The sequence below is a fragment of the Mastigoproctus giganteus genome, chromosome 12 (assembly GCF_048544385.1).
Source record: "Mastigoproctus giganteus isolate SK-2022 chromosome 12, ASM4854438v1, whole genome shotgun sequence".
Classification (NCBI taxonomy): Eukaryota; Metazoa; Arthropoda; class Arachnida; order Uropygi; family Thelyphonidae; genus Mastigoproctus; species Mastigoproctus giganteus.
In genome coordinates this window covers 19317057-19336995 of record NC_143586.1, presented here as the reverse complement: position 1 = coordinate 19336995, position 19939 = coordinate 19317057, and the positions used below count along the sequence as shown (strand labels likewise).

General features: G+C 36.6%; 1 protein-coding gene across 1 annotated transcript in view; it reads left to right on the top strand.

Moving 5' to 3' along the window:
- Positions 1 to 19939, top strand: part of LOC150076753 (sodium-independent sulfate anion transporter-like) — a 132562-nt gene that overhangs the window by 98914 nt on the left and 13709 nt on the right. The window contains exons 13-15 of the mRNA XM_090386190.1: positions 4035 to 4175; positions 13600 to 13658; positions 16662 to 16748. Of these exons, the coding sequence (XP_090242316.1) occupies positions 4035 to 4175; positions 13600 to 13658; positions 16662 to 16748 (287 nt within the window). The remainder of the gene's footprint in view (positions 1 to 4034; positions 4176 to 13599; positions 13659 to 16661; positions 16749 to 19939) is intronic.

The following is a 19939-nucleotide window of genomic DNA, read 5'->3' as shown; positions in this document are numbered from 1 at the left end:
GCCACCTCGAAGCCCATCTGCTCAACCTTTCCAAATCCTGTTGCAGCAGCATAGTGTCAGTAGTGTCCTTGACAACCCTGCCAACCTTTGTATCGTCTGCAAACTTGGACATTAAGCCTGATATACCATCATCAATATCATTTATAAATACAGAAAACAATAAAGGCCCCAATACTGAACCCTGAGGGACTCCACTAATAACATTAGTCCACGATGAGCAGTGTCCATTGATTACCACTCTCTGTCTTCTCCCCCTCAACCACCCCTTTATCCATAGCAGCAACTTGCCTCCAATGCCACACTGCTCCAATTTGTGCAGCAGTCTTCCATGTGCAACAGTATCAAAAGCCTTTCTAAGATCCAAGTATATAATATCAAAGTTATTCCCTGCATCCAGTTCTTTTGTGACTGCATCATAGTATCCAATCAAATTGGTCAGGCAAGACTTCCCCTTAACAAAACCATGCTGTGTCCTAGCTGTAACTGAAGTCTTGTCTAGATGATCCTGCAGTGCTTCTTTCACCAGTGCCTCCATTAATTTTCCGGGAACAGAAGTTAAACTCACAGGTCTATAATTACTTGTGTCAGCCTTTGATCCCCCTTTGTGAATTGGGGTCACATTTGCACATCTCCAGTCAATGGGTACCTCCCCTGAGTCCAAGGAAGCTCTCATAATTATGGCTAAGGGTTTGCTTACCTCCTTTGCTGCCTCCTTTAATATAACTGGATAGATCCCATCCACCCCAGGTGCCTTTCTTGTGTTTATCTTCAACAATTTCTCCTCCACTTTGCTCTCAGTTATTACAAGATTCTCTAGCTTACTGCTAGAGTTGAATACACCTCTGGCATTCCCCTCGCTGAATAACTCCTCATGTGTGAATGTCGATGCAAAATATTCATTTAGTTTGTTAGCTACCCGAGCAGGGTCATCAACAGTTGACCCATCGATCTCAAGTGGACCAATCTGATTCATCCCCTTCCTTCTAGAGTTTACATAAGTAAAGAACTCTTTGCTGTTTTTCTTCGCATCCCTTGCCAAGGATCTCTCGTAATCTGCCTTCGCCTGCCTAACCTCCTTTGTAACTTGGTTACAGATCAACTTGTATCTATCATAGGCATCCGTGTCACGTGTTAATTTGTATGTATCCCATGCATTTTTCTTCTCTGCCATATGCCTCATTAGTTCATCTGACAACCATTTAGGCCTAAACCTTGAACAATATTTCTTAGTTGGTATGTAAAGCCTAGTAGCTTCCACGATAAGTTCTTTGAATGCTTCCCATTTTGAATTTGCTGTTGGCAATATCATCAGTTGATCCCACTGTATAGAATTTAAATACTGTCTCGGTCCATTGTAGTCGCCTTTACGAAAGCAATACCCCTTCCCTTTACCCCTAATGGTAGTTACCTCTTTGAGTAACTCCCACTTCAGCACACTGTGATCACTGCCACCAAGTGGTTCATTTATCTGCAGATTCTGAATGCATGAAGAATCACTACTGATAATCAAATCAAGAGTATTACTCCCTCTAGTTGCCTCCCGAACATGCTGATGTAGAAAACAATCATCCAATAAATCCACAAAAGCCTTGCTACTGTGTGAGTGACCAGCCCCCAAATTCCAGTCAATATCTGGGAAATTAAAATCCCCCATTATAAGACTCTCTGATTTACTGGCCCACTCTATTTCTCCGAACAGTTTCTTATTATACTCATCAGAGTCATTAGGCCTATAGCACACTCCTACTCTCAATTTTGATCTCCCAATGCTTATGTCACACCAAACTGACTCGACACTGCACTGTCCAGCGATGTCGACTGGCTTCACTTCCTTGGATTTTATGTGTTTCTTAATTAATAGCATAACCCCTCCTCCCTTCCTATCCTGTCTATCCTTTCTGTACACATTGTACTCCCCAAATTCCAGTTCTGCATTTCTTATATCTGTGTGACACCACGTCTCTGAAATCCCCACAATATCTGCCTTTGATGTTTTGAGCAATACCTCAAATTCATCAAATTTATTTACTAAACTCCTAGCATTGGTGTACACACAAGTATACATGCACCTGTTCTTTTTCTTAGCTACCCTAACACAACCCATGTGTTTACTTGTACCCCAATGATTCCCAGCAGTCTCTGAAATATCCTGCATCTTATTTTCCAGGCTGCGGCTCATTCCAATAGAAGCAGTGCAAGAATCACTTTCACCTCTGCCAGTGGCTACTGTTAATCTATTAGTCCTTGTATCCCCCCAATCTAGCAGTTTTCCGACCCACCTAACATTGCCTCGATAGCATCAGCAAACATTCTTGCACCCTTTCTATTTAAGTGTATCCCATCCCTGTAGAAGCAGTCTCTCCTGTTAACAAGTACAGACCAGGCTGAAAAAAATTCTACCCCTTGAGCCCTGCACAATCTTTCCAGGGCCGAATTGATTGACAGGGCTCTCATCATATACTCCCTCCTATCGTGTCTGGGCAGAATTGCAGACACTTTCAATTTCAACCCTAATTCACGGCTTTTTTTCATCAGTGACCTGTACTTGTCAAGTAATTCCGCCGGTCTCCTACTCTTAATGTCATTAGTGCCAACGTGTACAACTATATCACCTTTTGTGCCCTTAAAAGATGATATCCGCTCTACAACGTCATCAACTTTTGCCCCTGGCAGACATACCCTGGTCCTATTCCACCTATCCTTTTTACAAAGCATGTTTCCCGTTTCCCTGACAATAGAGTCACCAACAACTACTAGTTCCTTTGGGACCAGCGCATTCTGCCTTGGGGGTTGCCGCTGTGTTCCGCGATGACCAAGTGCAAGCTCTGGCATTGGTGTGGGCAGCTGAGAGCTTGATGGGCCCCTCACTTGTAATCCTTCGAGGGCATCCACCCTATCCTTCAAGCTCTCATATAGGCCCATAACAACGCTGAGTTGTCGCCTTATCTCCTTACACTCCTTGCATCGCACACACACAAAGACATCCCCCATGGCAGTATCATGTCCCATACTTGACTGCTCCGCAAACATCAAGCAAATAGTGCATCTTACAAGGCTGTGATTCAGAGGACAACTGCCCCCCTCAGTTCTCCCCTGGGCCACAGCATTCCCATTAGCTTGAGCCCTTTGCTTTGCTGCTCTGGTTTGAGTCATGATTTAGATTTACTTTCAATAAAATTTCAATTTCTGTACAAAATTAAATCCTAAACTTGTATCCAAACACAGTTATAACGCTATATTTATGTTTCAGTAACGAGTGTTATCTACGGAATATTTACGTTTCAGTAACGAGTGTTATCTACGAAATATTTACGTTTCAGTAACGAGTGTTATCTGCGAAATCCCTTTATATAACTTTCGTATCAAGTTATGTATTAATTATTTGTTTTTACTAATTATTTATGTTACGTAACCTAAGTGGTTATATGTATAATTAATTATGTTAAATAAAATTAATTATATTACGTTTGTAATCTAAGTCGTTATATGTATTTATTTAAACGTACAATTTAACTGCTAACGAAGTTCAACTAACGCTATCTAGTACGGTATATCGTATCACAAAGGCGGGAAAATTACGAACGGTTAGCGGAGTTGAAACAGGTGGAAACCTTTACCGATACTTTTATGCAATTACAAGGCCGAGTAAAGAATAAATACACCAAATTAATCAGAAAATCACAAAATAATGTTATACTACTAAATTTAAATCAAAAGTTTTAGAAAAACAATAATTTCAAATCAATAATTAACAAAAATCCACTTAGCGGCTTTGAAAACGACCGTCTCTAGTAGCCTCGTCAGCAACCACTCTAGTAGCCTCGTCTCTAGTAGACCGTCTCCACTTTTTATGGGTTATAGCAATGTACAAGATATATGAATATTGTAATCATGAATGTATTTTTTTTTTTTACTTTTTTGATTAATTTAAATATTATTAACACTTATTGAATTTAATAAACATTTTATATATATATATATATATATATATATATATATATATATATTCTTTTTCTTTCTTTCATCATTCCTAGGCTCTTTAGTTCTTTTAGCACTTGGAATCATTGCTCCTTATTTTCACTACATTCCTAAAGCATGTTTATGTGCCATTGTGCTTTGTGCAGTTATATTCATGGTTCACTATAAAGACATACCTGCCATGTGGAAGTCAAATAGTATGTATTTATTTATACTTTTTCCGTTAAAATATAGTTTTTTCAGTGAAGGCATTTAATAAAGACATTTAACCTTTGAGCTTTAGGTGGTGCAGTAAATTCCCATTATAATGCTTTCTAGGAGATGAGCTCTAAAGAGCAGTCAGTAGGAATGTGTGATATAAGTGAGAGCCCAGTTTTGGGGGGCTATTTTTCATATTTCATCAATATTCTATTAGTTGTTTTTTTTTTTTTTTTTTTTTTTTTTTTGTAAATTTGAGAATCAATACTTTGTTTACTTGAAAACCTGTACATGTAATGTACTTAACTTTTTTTTTTTTTTTTTTGGCACATAATGATGTTGTCATTAATGAAATTTGTTAAACACTCTCTCTCTCTCATTAATTGCTGTAAGGGAATCAGATGAACAGTGTTGAATTTTGAAAAAAAGCCAAGAAGGGCATGCATCGATAATCACAGATCACCAAATATTTTTTATGAGAAAAAAACATATACATATCTGTTTGTGTAGGCTAGATAGATCTTTGTCTGTTGATTCCAAATCTGTTTTCAATTTTCCTATAGCATGTCTAATTTTTGAGATGAGACCAATTACATGAATGTGATGAGACTGCATATACCATTCGCATACCTATTCATCCAACCTATGTGAATATAATTATTATTTGTACATTTATTTTTATTTAATTGTTTGAATATATCTATATCCTTGTTATTTCATAATTTAATTATTTGATTATAGATTGTTTCAAAGTAAGACACAGTCAGTATGTAATTGTTTTTTAATATTTTTATTTTATCTGTTTATGTCATGTAAAAGTGTACATTTCTCTCTAAGATGGCAGGATGTGCTGGGAGAGGGGGTTAGACACAAGTATTTGAGAGGGCAAGCCCTATATAACAGTAAGAGATATAGGTTATCTATTTCCTTTTCTCTTATTATTATTTATTAATTTTTATTTTATTTTATTATTATTATTTTTAAATTTTTATTTATTTTTTTTGTTGGCTGGTGCAGCATAAGTCTTAGGCTTCCTTGCACCATATGACCATTAATACTAATGCTATCATGATATCATTGGAGTTTTTAGGGATTTGTCACAAGCATGCATTACATCTGAATGCTTCTTCCTTGATTTCTCTCAACAAAGTTTGAGGCGCCTCCGTAGCCGGGTGGGAAGGAGCAGCAGTGCGTAGCACACGCTTATTGATTAGACCGGGGTTCGAGCCCATCACCACCAAATACGGAAGATGCGGAAAGGTTAAGGAATGACCACCGCATATCCTGGAGCAATATGGCCTTAGTTGTTAATGCTCCTAAAAACCAAACAACAACAACAACAAAGTTTGAAATCTATTCTCTTGGGAGAACAGTTTTCAAACTTTCAGAAGTAAAAGCCATTCACTTGGTCTAATAGGAACTTAGTCATTGACCTCCATTGCCCACTCTATTCATCTAAAGGAGGCATAGCATAACTACTTGAAGCAATTGAATACATCACTCATCAATGGAATATCAACAGTGAACTCAAAGTCACTAGTATGTTAATTATCATGTAAGAGAGCTCACAAAATATTGTTGTTTTCTGTATCTATGTGACAGCTCTTCTGTTGTAGACTGTTACATCAGATGTGACTGGCCTCAAAGATGCTCATATGAGCCAGGAATGAGTATTGTGCAATATGAGATTCACTAATACACTTCGTCAGATTCACTGTTCCTTTAGTGAATCTGAATGTATTGTAATCATGAATGTATTTTTTTTTTTATTTTTTTGATTAATTTAAATATTATTAACACTTATTGAATTTAATAAACATTTTTTTCTTCCACCTCATCACGTAAAACTTGGCTTAATCAAGAGCTTTGTGAAAGTGATGGCTAAGATGAATTCAAGAGGATTTTATTAATTAATTGAGAAATTTCCAAATATCAGTTCTGCAAAAGTGAAAGAGGCTATCTCTGTGGGGATAGCCTCTTCAACTCAGTGCTTCTGAAAGATGAAAGCTTTGAAAAATGCTCACTGTTTTAGAACTCAAAGCATGGCAGGCTTTGAAATGGCTTTATGGAAACTTTTTGGCTATTAACAGGTCTCCTGCACACAAAGATGGAGTTCAGAAGCTGCTCGGTGCATATAAAGAAATGTGATGTTGTATGTCATCATAGAAACTTCATTTCTGGCATTTGCATTAGACTTCTTTTCAAAAAACCTTGGCATGGTGAGTAGGAGGAATGAGTTCATAAAGAAAGTTAAATCAATGAAAAATTGCTATCAAGGTTTCTGGACAAATCATATTGTGACATTCCAGACAAAGGAAATCATCAAAAGTGTACAAAAGAAAATCATTCCACAACAGTTTTTAAATTGTACATATCTTTTTTTTTTTAATAATGTACTATATTATTTTAACTATGTGATGTGTTTAAAATATGTAATTTAATCTGTAATAAAATTGGTAAAACTCTAACTGAATCAGTTTTATGTGTTTTGTAATGAAATAATCTTAACTAACTTGTGCTGATATTATCAGCAGTCATATTACAAAGAGTACATGCAGCAAAAAAAAAAAAACCAAGGCCATATTTTAAATCAGTATGGAAAAAAAAGTTTCCTTTTGTTGACCAGTGTAAATGAGAAGACATTGTTCAACAAATATCACCTGTAAACAAATGTCACCTGCACCAGAAGCAATTTTATGAAGTAAACAAAATGCACCATAAATGATTCATAGAATTAAGTCTCTGTCATGCCTTTTCCAAAACTCAAGAGGAAGGAGATTTTATCCAAATTTATTCCTTCTTGCAACCTTAAAAATAAAAGTGATATAAGCCAGAAAATGTTTTGATGGGAGTGCTATAGATGTTAAAAAAATGCACGGCACATCATAGGATTGACTATGAGGACAGAAGCAGAGAGCATTAAAAGTGGGTTAACACTAAGAGATGTGGCAATAAAGTGCCCAGATTGGTGCAAGAAAAAGAACACAAAGGAAAGGAGCTCAAAAATGTTTTATTTTTATTGAAAGTAATCACCATCTGACTGAATTCATTTATTACACCTATCTAAAAGTTTCTGAAAAGAGTCAGCAAAGGCCTCCAAAGAGATGATGTTCAGTTTGGTTATTGTTTTTCTTTATGTTCTCAACATCCTGAAATCTCTTTCCTTTGTGGGCAGTTTTCACCTTGGGAAAGAGGAAAAAGTTCACTGATGCTAGATTGAGAGAGTAGACTGAATGGTTTATCTGTATTATGTCATGTTTCATCAAAAAAGTGTGGCACCTCTGTGGGCAGGAGCAGCAGGGCATAGCACATGCTTCTTGATTAGACCGGTGTTCAAGCCTGTGCCCACCAAATACGGAGGATGCGGAAAGGTCAGGGAACAATATGGCCTGAACAATATGGCCTTAGGTGCTAATGCTCCTAAAAACCAAATAACAACAACATCAAAAATGTTTTCATAACAAGTGTGGAATGAGTGGGGGCATTTTCATGCAACAAGAACCAGCTGCCTTTCTCTCTCAAAACTGTGGTCTCACCTGGGAAATGTGCTTCAATAGTCTTTGAAGCACCTGTACACAGAAAGCAACATTGACTCTCTCCCCTTCAAGTACAGATTTCTTATGAATCACACTCTCTGCTTGTTGAAAAACAAGCAGAGAGTGTGTACACGTTGGCACTAATGATATTAAGAGTAGGAGACCGGCGGAATTACTTAGCAAGTACAGGTCACTGTTGAAAAAAAGCCGTGAATTAGGGTTGAAATTGAAAGTGTCTGCAATTCTGCCCAGACACGATAGGAGGGAGTATATGATGAGAGCCTTGTCGATCAATTCGGCCCTGGAGGGATTGTGCAAGGCTCAAGGGGTAGAATTTTTTTCAGCCTGGACTGTACTTGTTAACAGGAGAGATTGCTTCTACAAGGATGGGATACACTTAAATAGAAAGGGTGCAAGAATTTTTGATGCTGTCGAGGCAGTGTTAGGTGGGGCGGAAAACTGCTAGTTGGGGGGGGGATACAAGGACTAATAGATTAACAGTAGCCACTGGCAGAGGTGGAAGTGATTCTTGCACTGCTTCTATTGAAATGAGCAGAAGCCTGAAAAACAAGATGCAGGATATTTCAGAGACTGCTGGGAGTCATTGCGGTACAAGTAAACACACGGGTTGTGTTAGGGTAGCTAAGAATAGAAACAGGTGCATGTATACCTGCGTGTACACCAATGCTAGGAGTTTGGTAAATAAATTTGATGAATTTGAGGTATTACTCAAAACATCAAAGGCAGATATTGTTGGGATATCAGAGACGTGGTGTCACACAGATATAAGTAATGCGGAACTGGAATTTGGGGAATACAATGTGTATAGAAAGGATAGACAGGACAGGAGGGGAGGAGGGGTTATGCTATTAATAAAGAAACACAAAGTCCAAGGAAGTGAAGCTAGTCGACATCGATGGACAGGGAAGTGTCAAGTCAGTTTGGTGTGACATAAGCATAGGGAAATCAAAATTGAGAGTAGGAGTGTGCTATAGGCGTAATGACTCTGATGAGTATAATAAGATATTGTACAGGGAAATAGAGTGGACCAGTAAATCAGAGAGTCTTATAATGGGGGATTTTAATTTCCCAGATATTGACTGAAATTTGTGGGTTGGTCACTCGCACACTAGCAAGACTTTTGTGGATTTATTGGATGATTGTTTTCTACATCAGCATGTTTGTGAGGCAACAAGAGGGAGCAATACTCTTGATCTGATTATCAGTAGTGATTCTTCATGCATTAAGAATCTGCAGATAAAGGAACCACTAGGTGGCAGTGATCACATTGTGTTGAAGTGGGATTTACTCAAGGAGGTAACTACCATCAGAGGTAAAGGGAAGGGTTTTTGTTTTCGTAAAGGCGACTATGATGGTCTGAAACAGTATTTAAATTCTATACAGTGGGACCAACTGATGATGTTACCAACAGCAAACTCAAAATGGGAAGCATTCAAGGAACTAATCTTGGAGGCTACCAGGCTTTACATACCAACTAAGAAATATTGTTCAAGGTTTAGGCCTAAATGGTTGTCAGATGAACTAATGAGACATGTGGCAGAGAAGAAAAATGCATGGGATACATACAAATTAATGGGTGACATGGAAGCCTATGATAGATAAAAGTTGGTCTGTAACCAAGTCACAAAGGAGATTAGGCAGGCAAAGGCAGACTATGAAAAATCCTTGGCAAAGGATGCAAAGAAAAACAGAAAAGAGTTCTTTACATATTTAAACTCAAGAAGGAAAGGGATGAATCAGATTGGTCCACTGGATATTGATGGTTCAACAGTTGAGGATCCAGCTCAGGTGGCTAACAATCTAAACGAGTATTTTGCATCTACATTCACGCATGAGGAGTTATTCAGGAAGGAGAATGCTGTAGGTAAAGTAAACATTGGCAGTGAGCTGGATGATTCTGTAATAACTGAGAGGAAAGCGGAGGAGAGACTGTGAGGATAAACATAAAAAAGGCACCTGTGGTGGATGGGATCTATCCAGTTATATTAAAGGAGGCAGCAAAGGAAGTAAGCAAACCCCTAGCCATAATTATGAGAGCTTCTTTGGACTCAGGGGAGGTACCCATAGACTGGAGGTGTGCAAATGTAACCCAAATTCGCAAAGGAGGATCAAAGGCTGACACAAGTAATTATAGACCTGTAGTTTAACTTCTGTCCCAGGTAAATTAATGGAGGCACTGGTTAAAGCAGCACTGCAGGATCATCTAGACAAGAATTCAGTTATAGCTCAGACGCAGCATGGTTTTGTTAAGGGCAGGCCTTGCCTGACCAATTTGATTGGATACTATGATGTAGTCACAAAAGAACTGGATGCAGGGAATAACTTTGATATTATATATTTGGATCTTAGAAAGGCTTTTGATACTGTTGCACATGGAAGACTGCTGCACAAATTGGAGCAGTGTGACATTGGAGGCAAATTGCTGCTATGGATAAGGGGATGGTTGAGTAGCAGAAGACAGAGTGGTAATCAATGGACACTGCTCAACGTGGACTAATGTTATTAGTGGATTTCCTCAGGGTTCAGTGTTAGGACCGTTGTTGTTTTCGGTGTTTATGAATGATATTGATGATGGGATATCAAGTTTAATGTCCAAGTTTGCAGATGACACAAAGGTTGGCAGGGTTGTTAAGGACACTACTGATGCTATGCTGCTGCAACAGGATCTGGAAAGGTTGAACAGATGGGCTGAGAGGTGGCAAATGAAGTTTAACATTGACAAATGTAAAGTACTATATATGGGAAACAGTAACCCCAGAGCAACGTATCAACTCTGCGTGGTACTACACTGACAGTGGTGGAGAATGAAAAGGACCTGGGGGTAATTGTGCAGGCAGATATGAAGTTCTCTGAGCAGTGCAGACGAGCTGCAAGAGTAGCTCATGGTGTCTTGTCAATGATATACAGGAATTTTTCTAGCAGGGATAAGGAGGTGATTATTCCCTTGTATAAGGCAATAGTAAGGCCCCATCTTGAGTACTGTATACAGGTCTGGAGGCCTCATTTCAAGAAGGATGTAGAGCTGCTGGAACGGGTACAGAGAAGGGCAACAAGATTAGTGAATGGAACAAAGGGTTGCTCTTACGAAGAAAGGCTTAAGTTTTGCAAATTAGAGTCTGGAGACTAGGCACCGGCGAGGTGATCTGATAGAGGTGTATAAGGCTTTGAATGGTTTGAGCATGCTCAATGCCAATGGGATTCTTCATCTTGCTCAGAATAATCACCTCAGAGGGCATAAATTCAAATTGAGGAAGGACGGATGTCGGATAGATGTGCAGAAATTTGCCTTTGGCCAGCGGGTGGTTGGTTGGTGGAACTGACTTCTATCACTTGTTGTTGAAGTTGATAGCCTAAACAAATTTAAAGCTCAACTGGACAGGTATTTTGAACGAACGGAGGGGTGAAATGGGAGTGGTGTGTGTGTGTTTTTTTTTTTGGCTGATGCTGAATAAGCTTGCTTTCTTGCATCATATGCCTCTACTAATGCTAATGCTAACATAGTCAGCATCATTTTGATCCTGGACTTGTATAAACAAAACGTTATGATTCTGAAATCCACTGTATGCTCTGATGCTTCATCTCTGTGTCATACTGAAACACCCAATGCTCATCTCCAGTGACAATACAGTTGAGGAAATTAAGATTATATTGGCAAGTTAGGATTAAGTCTCTCCATAATGACGCACATTGTTGCTTCTGCTCATTTGTGAGGCTGTGTAAACCCTCCCTTTACCCTAAATTGTCATGCAGAATTTGATGAATCATTCTCCTTACTAGATGTAGTCCCTGTGTTGACATATTTTATGTGTCATAGGCCTCTGAACCTTATATCGTCTTCATTACAAATAATGTTGGTTACTTAGGTAAAGAATTAGGGCACTGTTTTAATACAGGCTTTGAAATTGTAAGAAAATAACACTACTATGATACTGTTATTTATTTATTTTTTTTGTCATTACTGTCTGGTGATACTCTTGTCCCACAGTGACATAACATGCATTGGGCCAATTCAGCCCAGTAATAGAAATTATATTATATATATAAAAAAGAAAAAAAGTTTTCAATTGGAAGTTTTCTTCCACATACCTTTTTGACTGCTCATTTTAGATTTGATAAATTTCTTCCCTGTTGAACACAAGGTTGCTAATTGAGGCTACTTGTTGTCTGATTATGGAATCAAATAGCTCCAAAACCTCATAACCTTGCCCTCAAGTATTTAAATTGATCAAGTATTTAAATTCAAGCATGTTGTACCTAATAATCCCAAGTTTTTAATTAATAATGGATTCACCTTCTTGTTGATGTCAATTAAAATTCATATTAGTGACTTGAATTTGACTTGTAGATAAACAGTTTTTTCTAAAGAGTACAAGCCCAAGCTCTGTTATTGTCACAAGCAAAACAAGACAATTTTTTCTCTTTACTGTTCTGGGGACAGCAAAGACAGAAAAACATAACACAGAATAAATGTTATTTTCTTAAACAAAATTTTAGTTCTTTGAGTATTTCCTTCTTTAACTTTTTTTTTCAGTTGAGTTTTCATAACTTTTTTCCTTCATTGGTTCTAATTTTTTTAACCCATGTCAGCCCTTATGCTATTGTGTTATTGATGCTAACATACACAGTGGCCATTTTATTGGTATACCCTCATCATCCAAGGAATTGGGCACTTTGTCAGAAGCAGCGCCATGTATCCTTAAGAGGCAATAGAAAGAAGGTAGTCATATATTAAGGGATTATGTGTGTATTTTCTGAAAGAATGAACCAACAGTGCACCCTAAGTGATTGAGTGCAGTACAATAGTCATTATCAGATGGCAGTACAATTATCTTGGACAATGCCACTCTGTTGAGGGTTTCATATGCAATAGTGTCTAGAGCGTGCTAAGAATGTTTCAACAATCAGAAAATATCTGTCAACAGCAGGTGTGGCTGGTAACAGCTTGTTGATATGAGAGACTAGCAGGGTAAAAGGAATTGTGCAGTCTAATAAATGGACTGCAGTTGGTTAAATGACAGTGTGGTACAATGGTATGCAAAACAAGATATAAAATTGCATAGTGTATCGAACACTGTAACAGATGGGGTTTGACAGCAGATAACCTCATCAGGTCCTGCTCTTATCAGTTAAAAACATTATGGACACAGTACACTGACATTGGACATATGAAGAATGGAAGAAAGATTACCTAGTTCAGTGACTCTCCGCTTTCAGTTGTTCCCTGCTGTAAGTATGATTCAGCAGATCCATCATGCCAGGTGTCAACACCAACACTGCAGGTTGGTGTAAGTATGATGGTGTGGGGGAGCATTTTTGTGGCACGTATTTGGTCTCTTTTATACTAGTGAATGAATGCTACAGCTTACTTGAAGATAGTCACTGAATGAGTGCAATCCATGTTCACAGTCCATACAGTTACTTCTAGCAGGATAATGTGCTGTGCCATGCATGGATCATTTCAGAATGGTTTCAGAGGTATGAGGGTGACCTGCTTAGTCACCAGATCACCATCTGATTGCATATGTTTGAAATGAAGTGGAACAAGCTGTTAACAGCAGCAGTTTGTTACTATTCAAACTGAGACAACTTGCAGGACATAATTTACTTTGCTTAAACAGCATTGGCAGGAGTGTGCAAAGGCATTCCTAAGGGATGCCTTTGCACACCACAATAACTCTCATGGCACTGTTGGAACAATGCTAAAGGAAGTCATAATCACTATTAGGTTGATGTACCTAATAAACTGTCCACTCAGTGTGTATACTGGTCACCAGTATTAACATAATCTGTAATTCCTATTGACTATAGAACTTAGTGTTAGAACTTGGTGTGTTTTGATATAAGTTATTTTAACAATTTTTTTCAGAGTTGGACTTGCTGCCTTATACTGTAACATTTGTATGTTCATTTTGTTTGGGATTAGAGGTAGGTAAAGGCATAATGATTTTGAGAGAATTAAATGAAATGATATATATTATATATTCCTTTATGTGCATTCTTTAATTATTTTATAATAGTACTAGTTTTATGTTTTATAGCATTTTTATTTGATAGTATAAACCAGAACTATGGTGTTTTTATGTGAATCTTACCTAAACCATGATAGCCATGCTTAGGACTATATGTACAACAGACTATGGAATGATTGTTTTCCCCCACCTAGTGCCACTACATTTGGTAGAAGTAGTAGTAGGGGATATGAAAATCTTTAATACAAAAGAAAACAGGCTGTCTTTTGTTCCACAATTTAAAAAATCTGTTTATACTTTTCTTTATTGTTTTGTTGGTAAATGAAATATCTTTCATCAAAAAAAAAAAAAAAAAAGAGAGACATGTTGACATATTGCACCTTCTCAAGAAAAGTGACACGTCAAAAATGAGGTGTTACTCTATTTGAGTTCAGTCTGACCATTAATGCTTAGAAAAAAAAAGTGCCAGTGTAACAGCAGAGTAACAGCAGTGGCAAGCACTGCTGTTACTCTTGTGGCTATTTTTGCAATAAAAACTTTTCGATTTAGTACTGCAGTAATTTAAAAAAATGACATATTTGACTTTTCTTTAGAAGGTGCAAAAAAACATTACATCCATTTTTAAAGCATAAGATTTTCCCCTTCAAAAATTTCATAAGTTTTTTTTCATTAAAAAAAAAAATCAAAATGTAATATAAAATTTGCTTATATCTACATAAATTTATAGGCACTGTTTTGGAACTCTTCAGCAGTTAAACAGTGATTGAATTGGCTGAGTAATTAATTTATTCTCTGTTTTAGAAAGGATGCAAAATGAAGCAGCCGATAACAGTGTAACAAAATTAATGGTTTAAAGTCACTAGTTAATTCATGAGTCAATTTTTAATTCATTAATTTATTCACATATCAGCACATGAAAATAACCATTATGCCAAATGGAAATTTATGAAATATAAAAGAGATAGCAAAGCAGTGAAGGTTGGAGCTTGACCAAAATATCTCAAGACCAAAGCCCAAAGTGTACCAAGTGAAGGATGAAAGTCACTCTGTCACTGGAGGGACCAAGCTGTCCCCTCCAGTGACAAAGACCAATTTTCATTCTCCAAGGACCAAAATAATGTTCATAATAGAAGGAATACCATCATCCTTGAGTTGACTGAAATTACTAATGAGGTGCTTTATGTGCAATAATGGTGTTTCAATAGAAAGAACATCAGCAAAATTTAAAACTTTGTAAATAGTGATCACCCATTGTCTGATGAGTGACTAGCATGTCGTGAAACAGCAGTTGCAAATGGTGCCATAAGTAGCAAATCCACCATTGTGGCATTGTATTAAAATGATATTAGCAAGAACAAGTTGTGGATAATGTTGTCTCTAGTGTAATCATAAATCCAAGCCTTCATGATAAAGAGTCACTCTCCAGGTTGTATATTGCTTATGATTTATCTAATTTCTTAGGAAATGATGCTAATATAGAAGACCTTTTAATCTATTTAAAACATGTCGGTCTATACATAAGCATATAATTTAACATCTATAACAATATGCTGCTTGTGAATAAATGATTTGGTCATAGTAACCCTTGTGTCATTAAACCCAATACCAATGACATTGTGATAAAGAAAGTCAATCTCTGTCACCAGTGGGTTGTCCAAAGTGTCTCAAAGACAGAAATCAGATGTAGAAATGGGTACAGTTTTTAAATTAAGAGTATTTCAATGATGCCTTTGAAAATAACTCCACAATCTTCACCTTTGCTGTGTAAGGAAGAAATATGGCACAATGTTAGGGACTAAAGATATGCATAACTTTTGTTATGTGTTCAATTGGAAGTTTTTTCTTCCATACACCACTTGAACATAATATAAGAGTTGAAGCACAATCGTGATTATGCAGATAACATAATGCAGGAAATATGAAAGGTAGAGTACTAATGTAAAAATTTATCGAATAACAATGGCTGCTCTTGGAAGTATAGTCTGAGTAATAATACAAACTTCATATTCAACTGGTTTTTGGAAATTTTAGTCTTTGCAGTGGGAGGGCTTTTCTTAGAATGTCAGAAGTTCACATCTCAAAAAAAGTAAGTTAAACTTTGCTTCATATATTTTAATCATAATAAATTGCATTTAAAATAAAAGAAAAGAAAAAGTGTCTTATTTGAAATAATGTAAAGAAGGAGTAAGACATACATATCATATACTGTCTACAACTGATTTCATGTGACATGCAGGTTTTTCTAGACTAAATGACTGTAATGTATGGAAATCTTCCAATTTCTGCTTACTTGCCCTCTTTAACTTCATGCAATTTATTGCATGCTGGGTAGTGTTCTACCTTTCATATTTAGTGATACTTGGCTGCTCACTCAGACTTGATTCTTATTCACTAGCTGCAATATTTGCTAATGAGGCCATCTATCATCTAATGAGAGACCAGTGAGCCCCAAAACAGTTATTGCCATACTTTAACTTTAAATAAATGCTGGATTCACCTTTTTGTTGATACTGTTTATATCAAAATGATATGGTTAATAGTGTAATCTCTAACATGAGCATAAACCCATTTGAAGACCAAATGTTGGTTCTCTAATTCTGAGGGGCCAAAGTATTCTCAAGACAAAAACTGAATACAGTATGTACAACTTTAAAATTTCAAAAGAGATTAAAAAAAATAAACTTGTTCAGCTAGGCATGAGAATCATCATAAATTGCATATGAGAGTAATTTTCATGAATGTATTTACCATATTAATTCAGTGAAATTTATTTCTTGATAATACTAATTTTTGTATTGATTATAAAATGTTCACAAAGGTCATTTGCATTATCCTTTTCCAATATTTCATTGAAATACTTTTTATACACGATGTCATAAAAGAGATTGAGTAAGCTAAGAACTATATTGTTCTTTTAGCTTTTGCATTTTATTCTAATGTGTTTATTTATTTTTTTCAGTATGGAATTTTAATAGGAGTTGGCATTGCAGTTATCATTTTATTATATCAGCAGACTTGGCCAAAAGTTGATATTTCATTAAAAAAAGTAAGTTAAATTTTGAATAATTTATTTTAATCATAATAAATTGGATTTATAGCTAAACTGTATAACTGTAAAAAATATAGTATCTATAGCTGCCACCTGACCTGATTTATAATGGAAAATCCATCATATCATTTTTACTCAATTTGATCCATCTCCATCTCACCATTATAATATACAGGCACTCCCGACTTATGTAATACACTAGACTTCCATAAATTTGAATTTACATAAGTTTTTGCTAGCTGGTGTAAACTTAAAATTGTGGAAACGTATTTTGTATCCTCTAGGAATAAATGGAGGTATTGTGAAAACATTGCAATGTTAACCCAATAACACATTGTTTCTTTGGTAATTCATTCCAAGACCTTGGAAGTTAATTTTTGCTATATAACTAAGCTATTTATCTCTCTAAAAGGTCATTTTTATAATGGAGCACTACCTTTCATCGTTATCATATGTTCTGTTATAACAATCAATTTTGAACAGCTTTGTTGATATTTTTCTAAAGAATATTTCTGGAGGTCACAACCATAAAACAGAAACAATTTGCACTTTCTGGTTTATTGAGCTTTTCTGTTAGTGCATCTAATTATAAATGGGTAGTAAACTCTACCTTATTACATTTGTGATAATACCGATAACTGGAATTGCGTGGATTTTTACGTTGTTATGGTGAAATGCGTTTCCCTTCACTGAAATCTTCAGTCATATAAGAAACATAAATAAATTTTCAGAATCTTCTCTTCATTCCATTTACTTATTACAATGATGAAGGGGAAAGCGACCAACGGAAAGTGCAAGTGCCGTGACAGTGCTAGGAAACTAAACAAAATTGATTTGGAAATGAAAATGAAAATGATTAAGAAGTAAGAAGCAGGACAAAGTTTGTCATCTATTGCATGGAATTAAGTCTCGCTGGGTGCCTCCATAGCCAGGTGGGCAGGAGCAGCAGTGCATAGCACACACTTCTTGATTAGACCGGGGTTCGAGCCCGTGACCACCAAATACGGAGGATGCAGAAAGGTCAGGAAATGACCACCACATATTCCTGGAGCAATATGGCCTTAGTTGCTAATGCTCCTAAAAACCAAATAACAAACAAACAAGTGAAATAGCATTCACTGCTTCAACAGTGAATGCTGTTTCAAAGGACAGTGCACGTATAAAAGAACATGTTAAAGGATCAATGCATTTAAGATCGACAGTGTTCAGGTGCTATATAGAAGATGGAAAAGCTATTAATAATATGGATGGAAAATCAGATTCAGAAGCGAGTGCCCCTGAGTCTAATGGCCATTCCAGCAAAATCAAGAAGTATTTATGAAGATATAGATAAGTACAGTGAACCCCAAGTCAAGTTCTTGTCAAGCATCATGCTGGTTTCCACTTTAAAGTATGCAGTGAAGTTGCCAGTGCCAATTCTGCAGCAGCAGAGAAATTTTGTGATGTGTTCGAAAAAAAACCTTTCTAAATTTCCACAGCCCTCAACCTCTGCAGCGGCGTACTTATCAGCTGCAGATGTTGATTCTGGCAATGATGCTCGAAAGGTAAAACTTGCTGACATTATACCTGTCCCCTCCCTTTTTTTGTAATTTTATAATTTTGAAATTTTTGTAATTGCGCACTTTTGTAATTTTTCCTATGCATGAGATAAAAAAAATTGAATAAATAATTCTATTTACATGTTCGTTGAACATTTCTTTTTTGCTTCAATCAAATTCAGCGTGCATGGTTGCGAGTGCTGCATAAGCCTTTAGGGAAATTCCAACATGTAAAATTTAACTTGTGCAGAGTTCTGCGGAACGCAACCCTTATGTAAGTCAGGGAGTGCCTGTAGTTGGTAACAAGGAGTTTCTTCTTCTTTTGATAAAAATTCAAATTTTCTCTATCTTTTTCTTTTAAAAAAAATAATAAATAAATAAAACTACATTAAAATTTTGATTCTTTAAAAAATTTTGCAAGTTTTCTGCTTATTTTTGTTAATTAATTGGCCATCAAGTGTGCTGTGTTAGTCTATATTGCAAAATAGAAACACTCAGTAATAGTTTTTTGCTATTATGGGCAGTTCCTAGTACTTGTATACTGTGTGCAACTGTTCTGGCTAAGCCAAATTTTTTCCAAAGATAGGATCAGCCCATAAGCAGCCTGACTACATAATTAGATAGAAGTTTCCAGTTTCTGAGGTTTTACTTTCTTATTTTCCCAGCCAAGGTGGTATCAGTGTAGTATTTAGCATTAGCAACTCCCATTTCATCCCTCCGTTCATTCCAAATACCTGTCCAGCTGAGCCTTAAATTTATTTAGGCTATCAACTTCCACAACAAGGGATGGAAGTCTGTTCCACCAACCAACTACCTGCTGGCTAAAGGCAAATTTCCACACATCTGTCCTACATCTGTCTTTCCTGGCATAAAATTAAATTTGAATTTATGCCCTCTCAGGTGATTGTTCTGAACAAGAGGAAGAATCCCATCAGCATTGAGTATGCTCAAACCATTCAAGGCTTTATACACCTCTATCAGATCACCTCGCCGATGCCTAAGTCTCCAGACACTGTAATTTGCAAAACTTAAGCCTTTCTTTGTAAGAGCAACCCTTTGTTCCATTCACTAATCTTGTTGCCCTTCTCTGTACTCGTTCCAGCAGCTCTACATCCTTCTTGAAATGAGGCCTCCAGACCTGTATACAGTACTCAAGGTGTGGCCTGACCATTGCCTTATACAAGGGAATAATCACAATGAATTAATGGCACAAGTGATATTCAAATTAAGATCATCTGCTGACCCCAGATAACTTAATGCATTGAAACAGAGAAATGAAATAAAAATAAATAAATTTATTCTTGATACAGCTGAGCAGGGCCATGCAAATGGGGGGATGCATTGAATGTGCTACATTGGGTCCCCAATTGGGGGTGCCATCAAAGTCTTAACATAAATAAATGAGGCCCCCTTAACCCTTTTTTGCATCTGGGCCCCCAAGTAGCTTTGCATGGCCCTGCAACTGATGCCAGAAGAGTTTACACATTACAATGTCATTATGGTTGGTAAAGCCAAGGAATAACTGTAGCTGCAAAAAATATACAGTATATATAAAATGTGATATACACATGAATTAATTTTTTTTGTATTCTAAGGAATATAATCTCTCTCATGTCTGTCTCATCCTTTTGCAATGTGTAAAATTTTTAA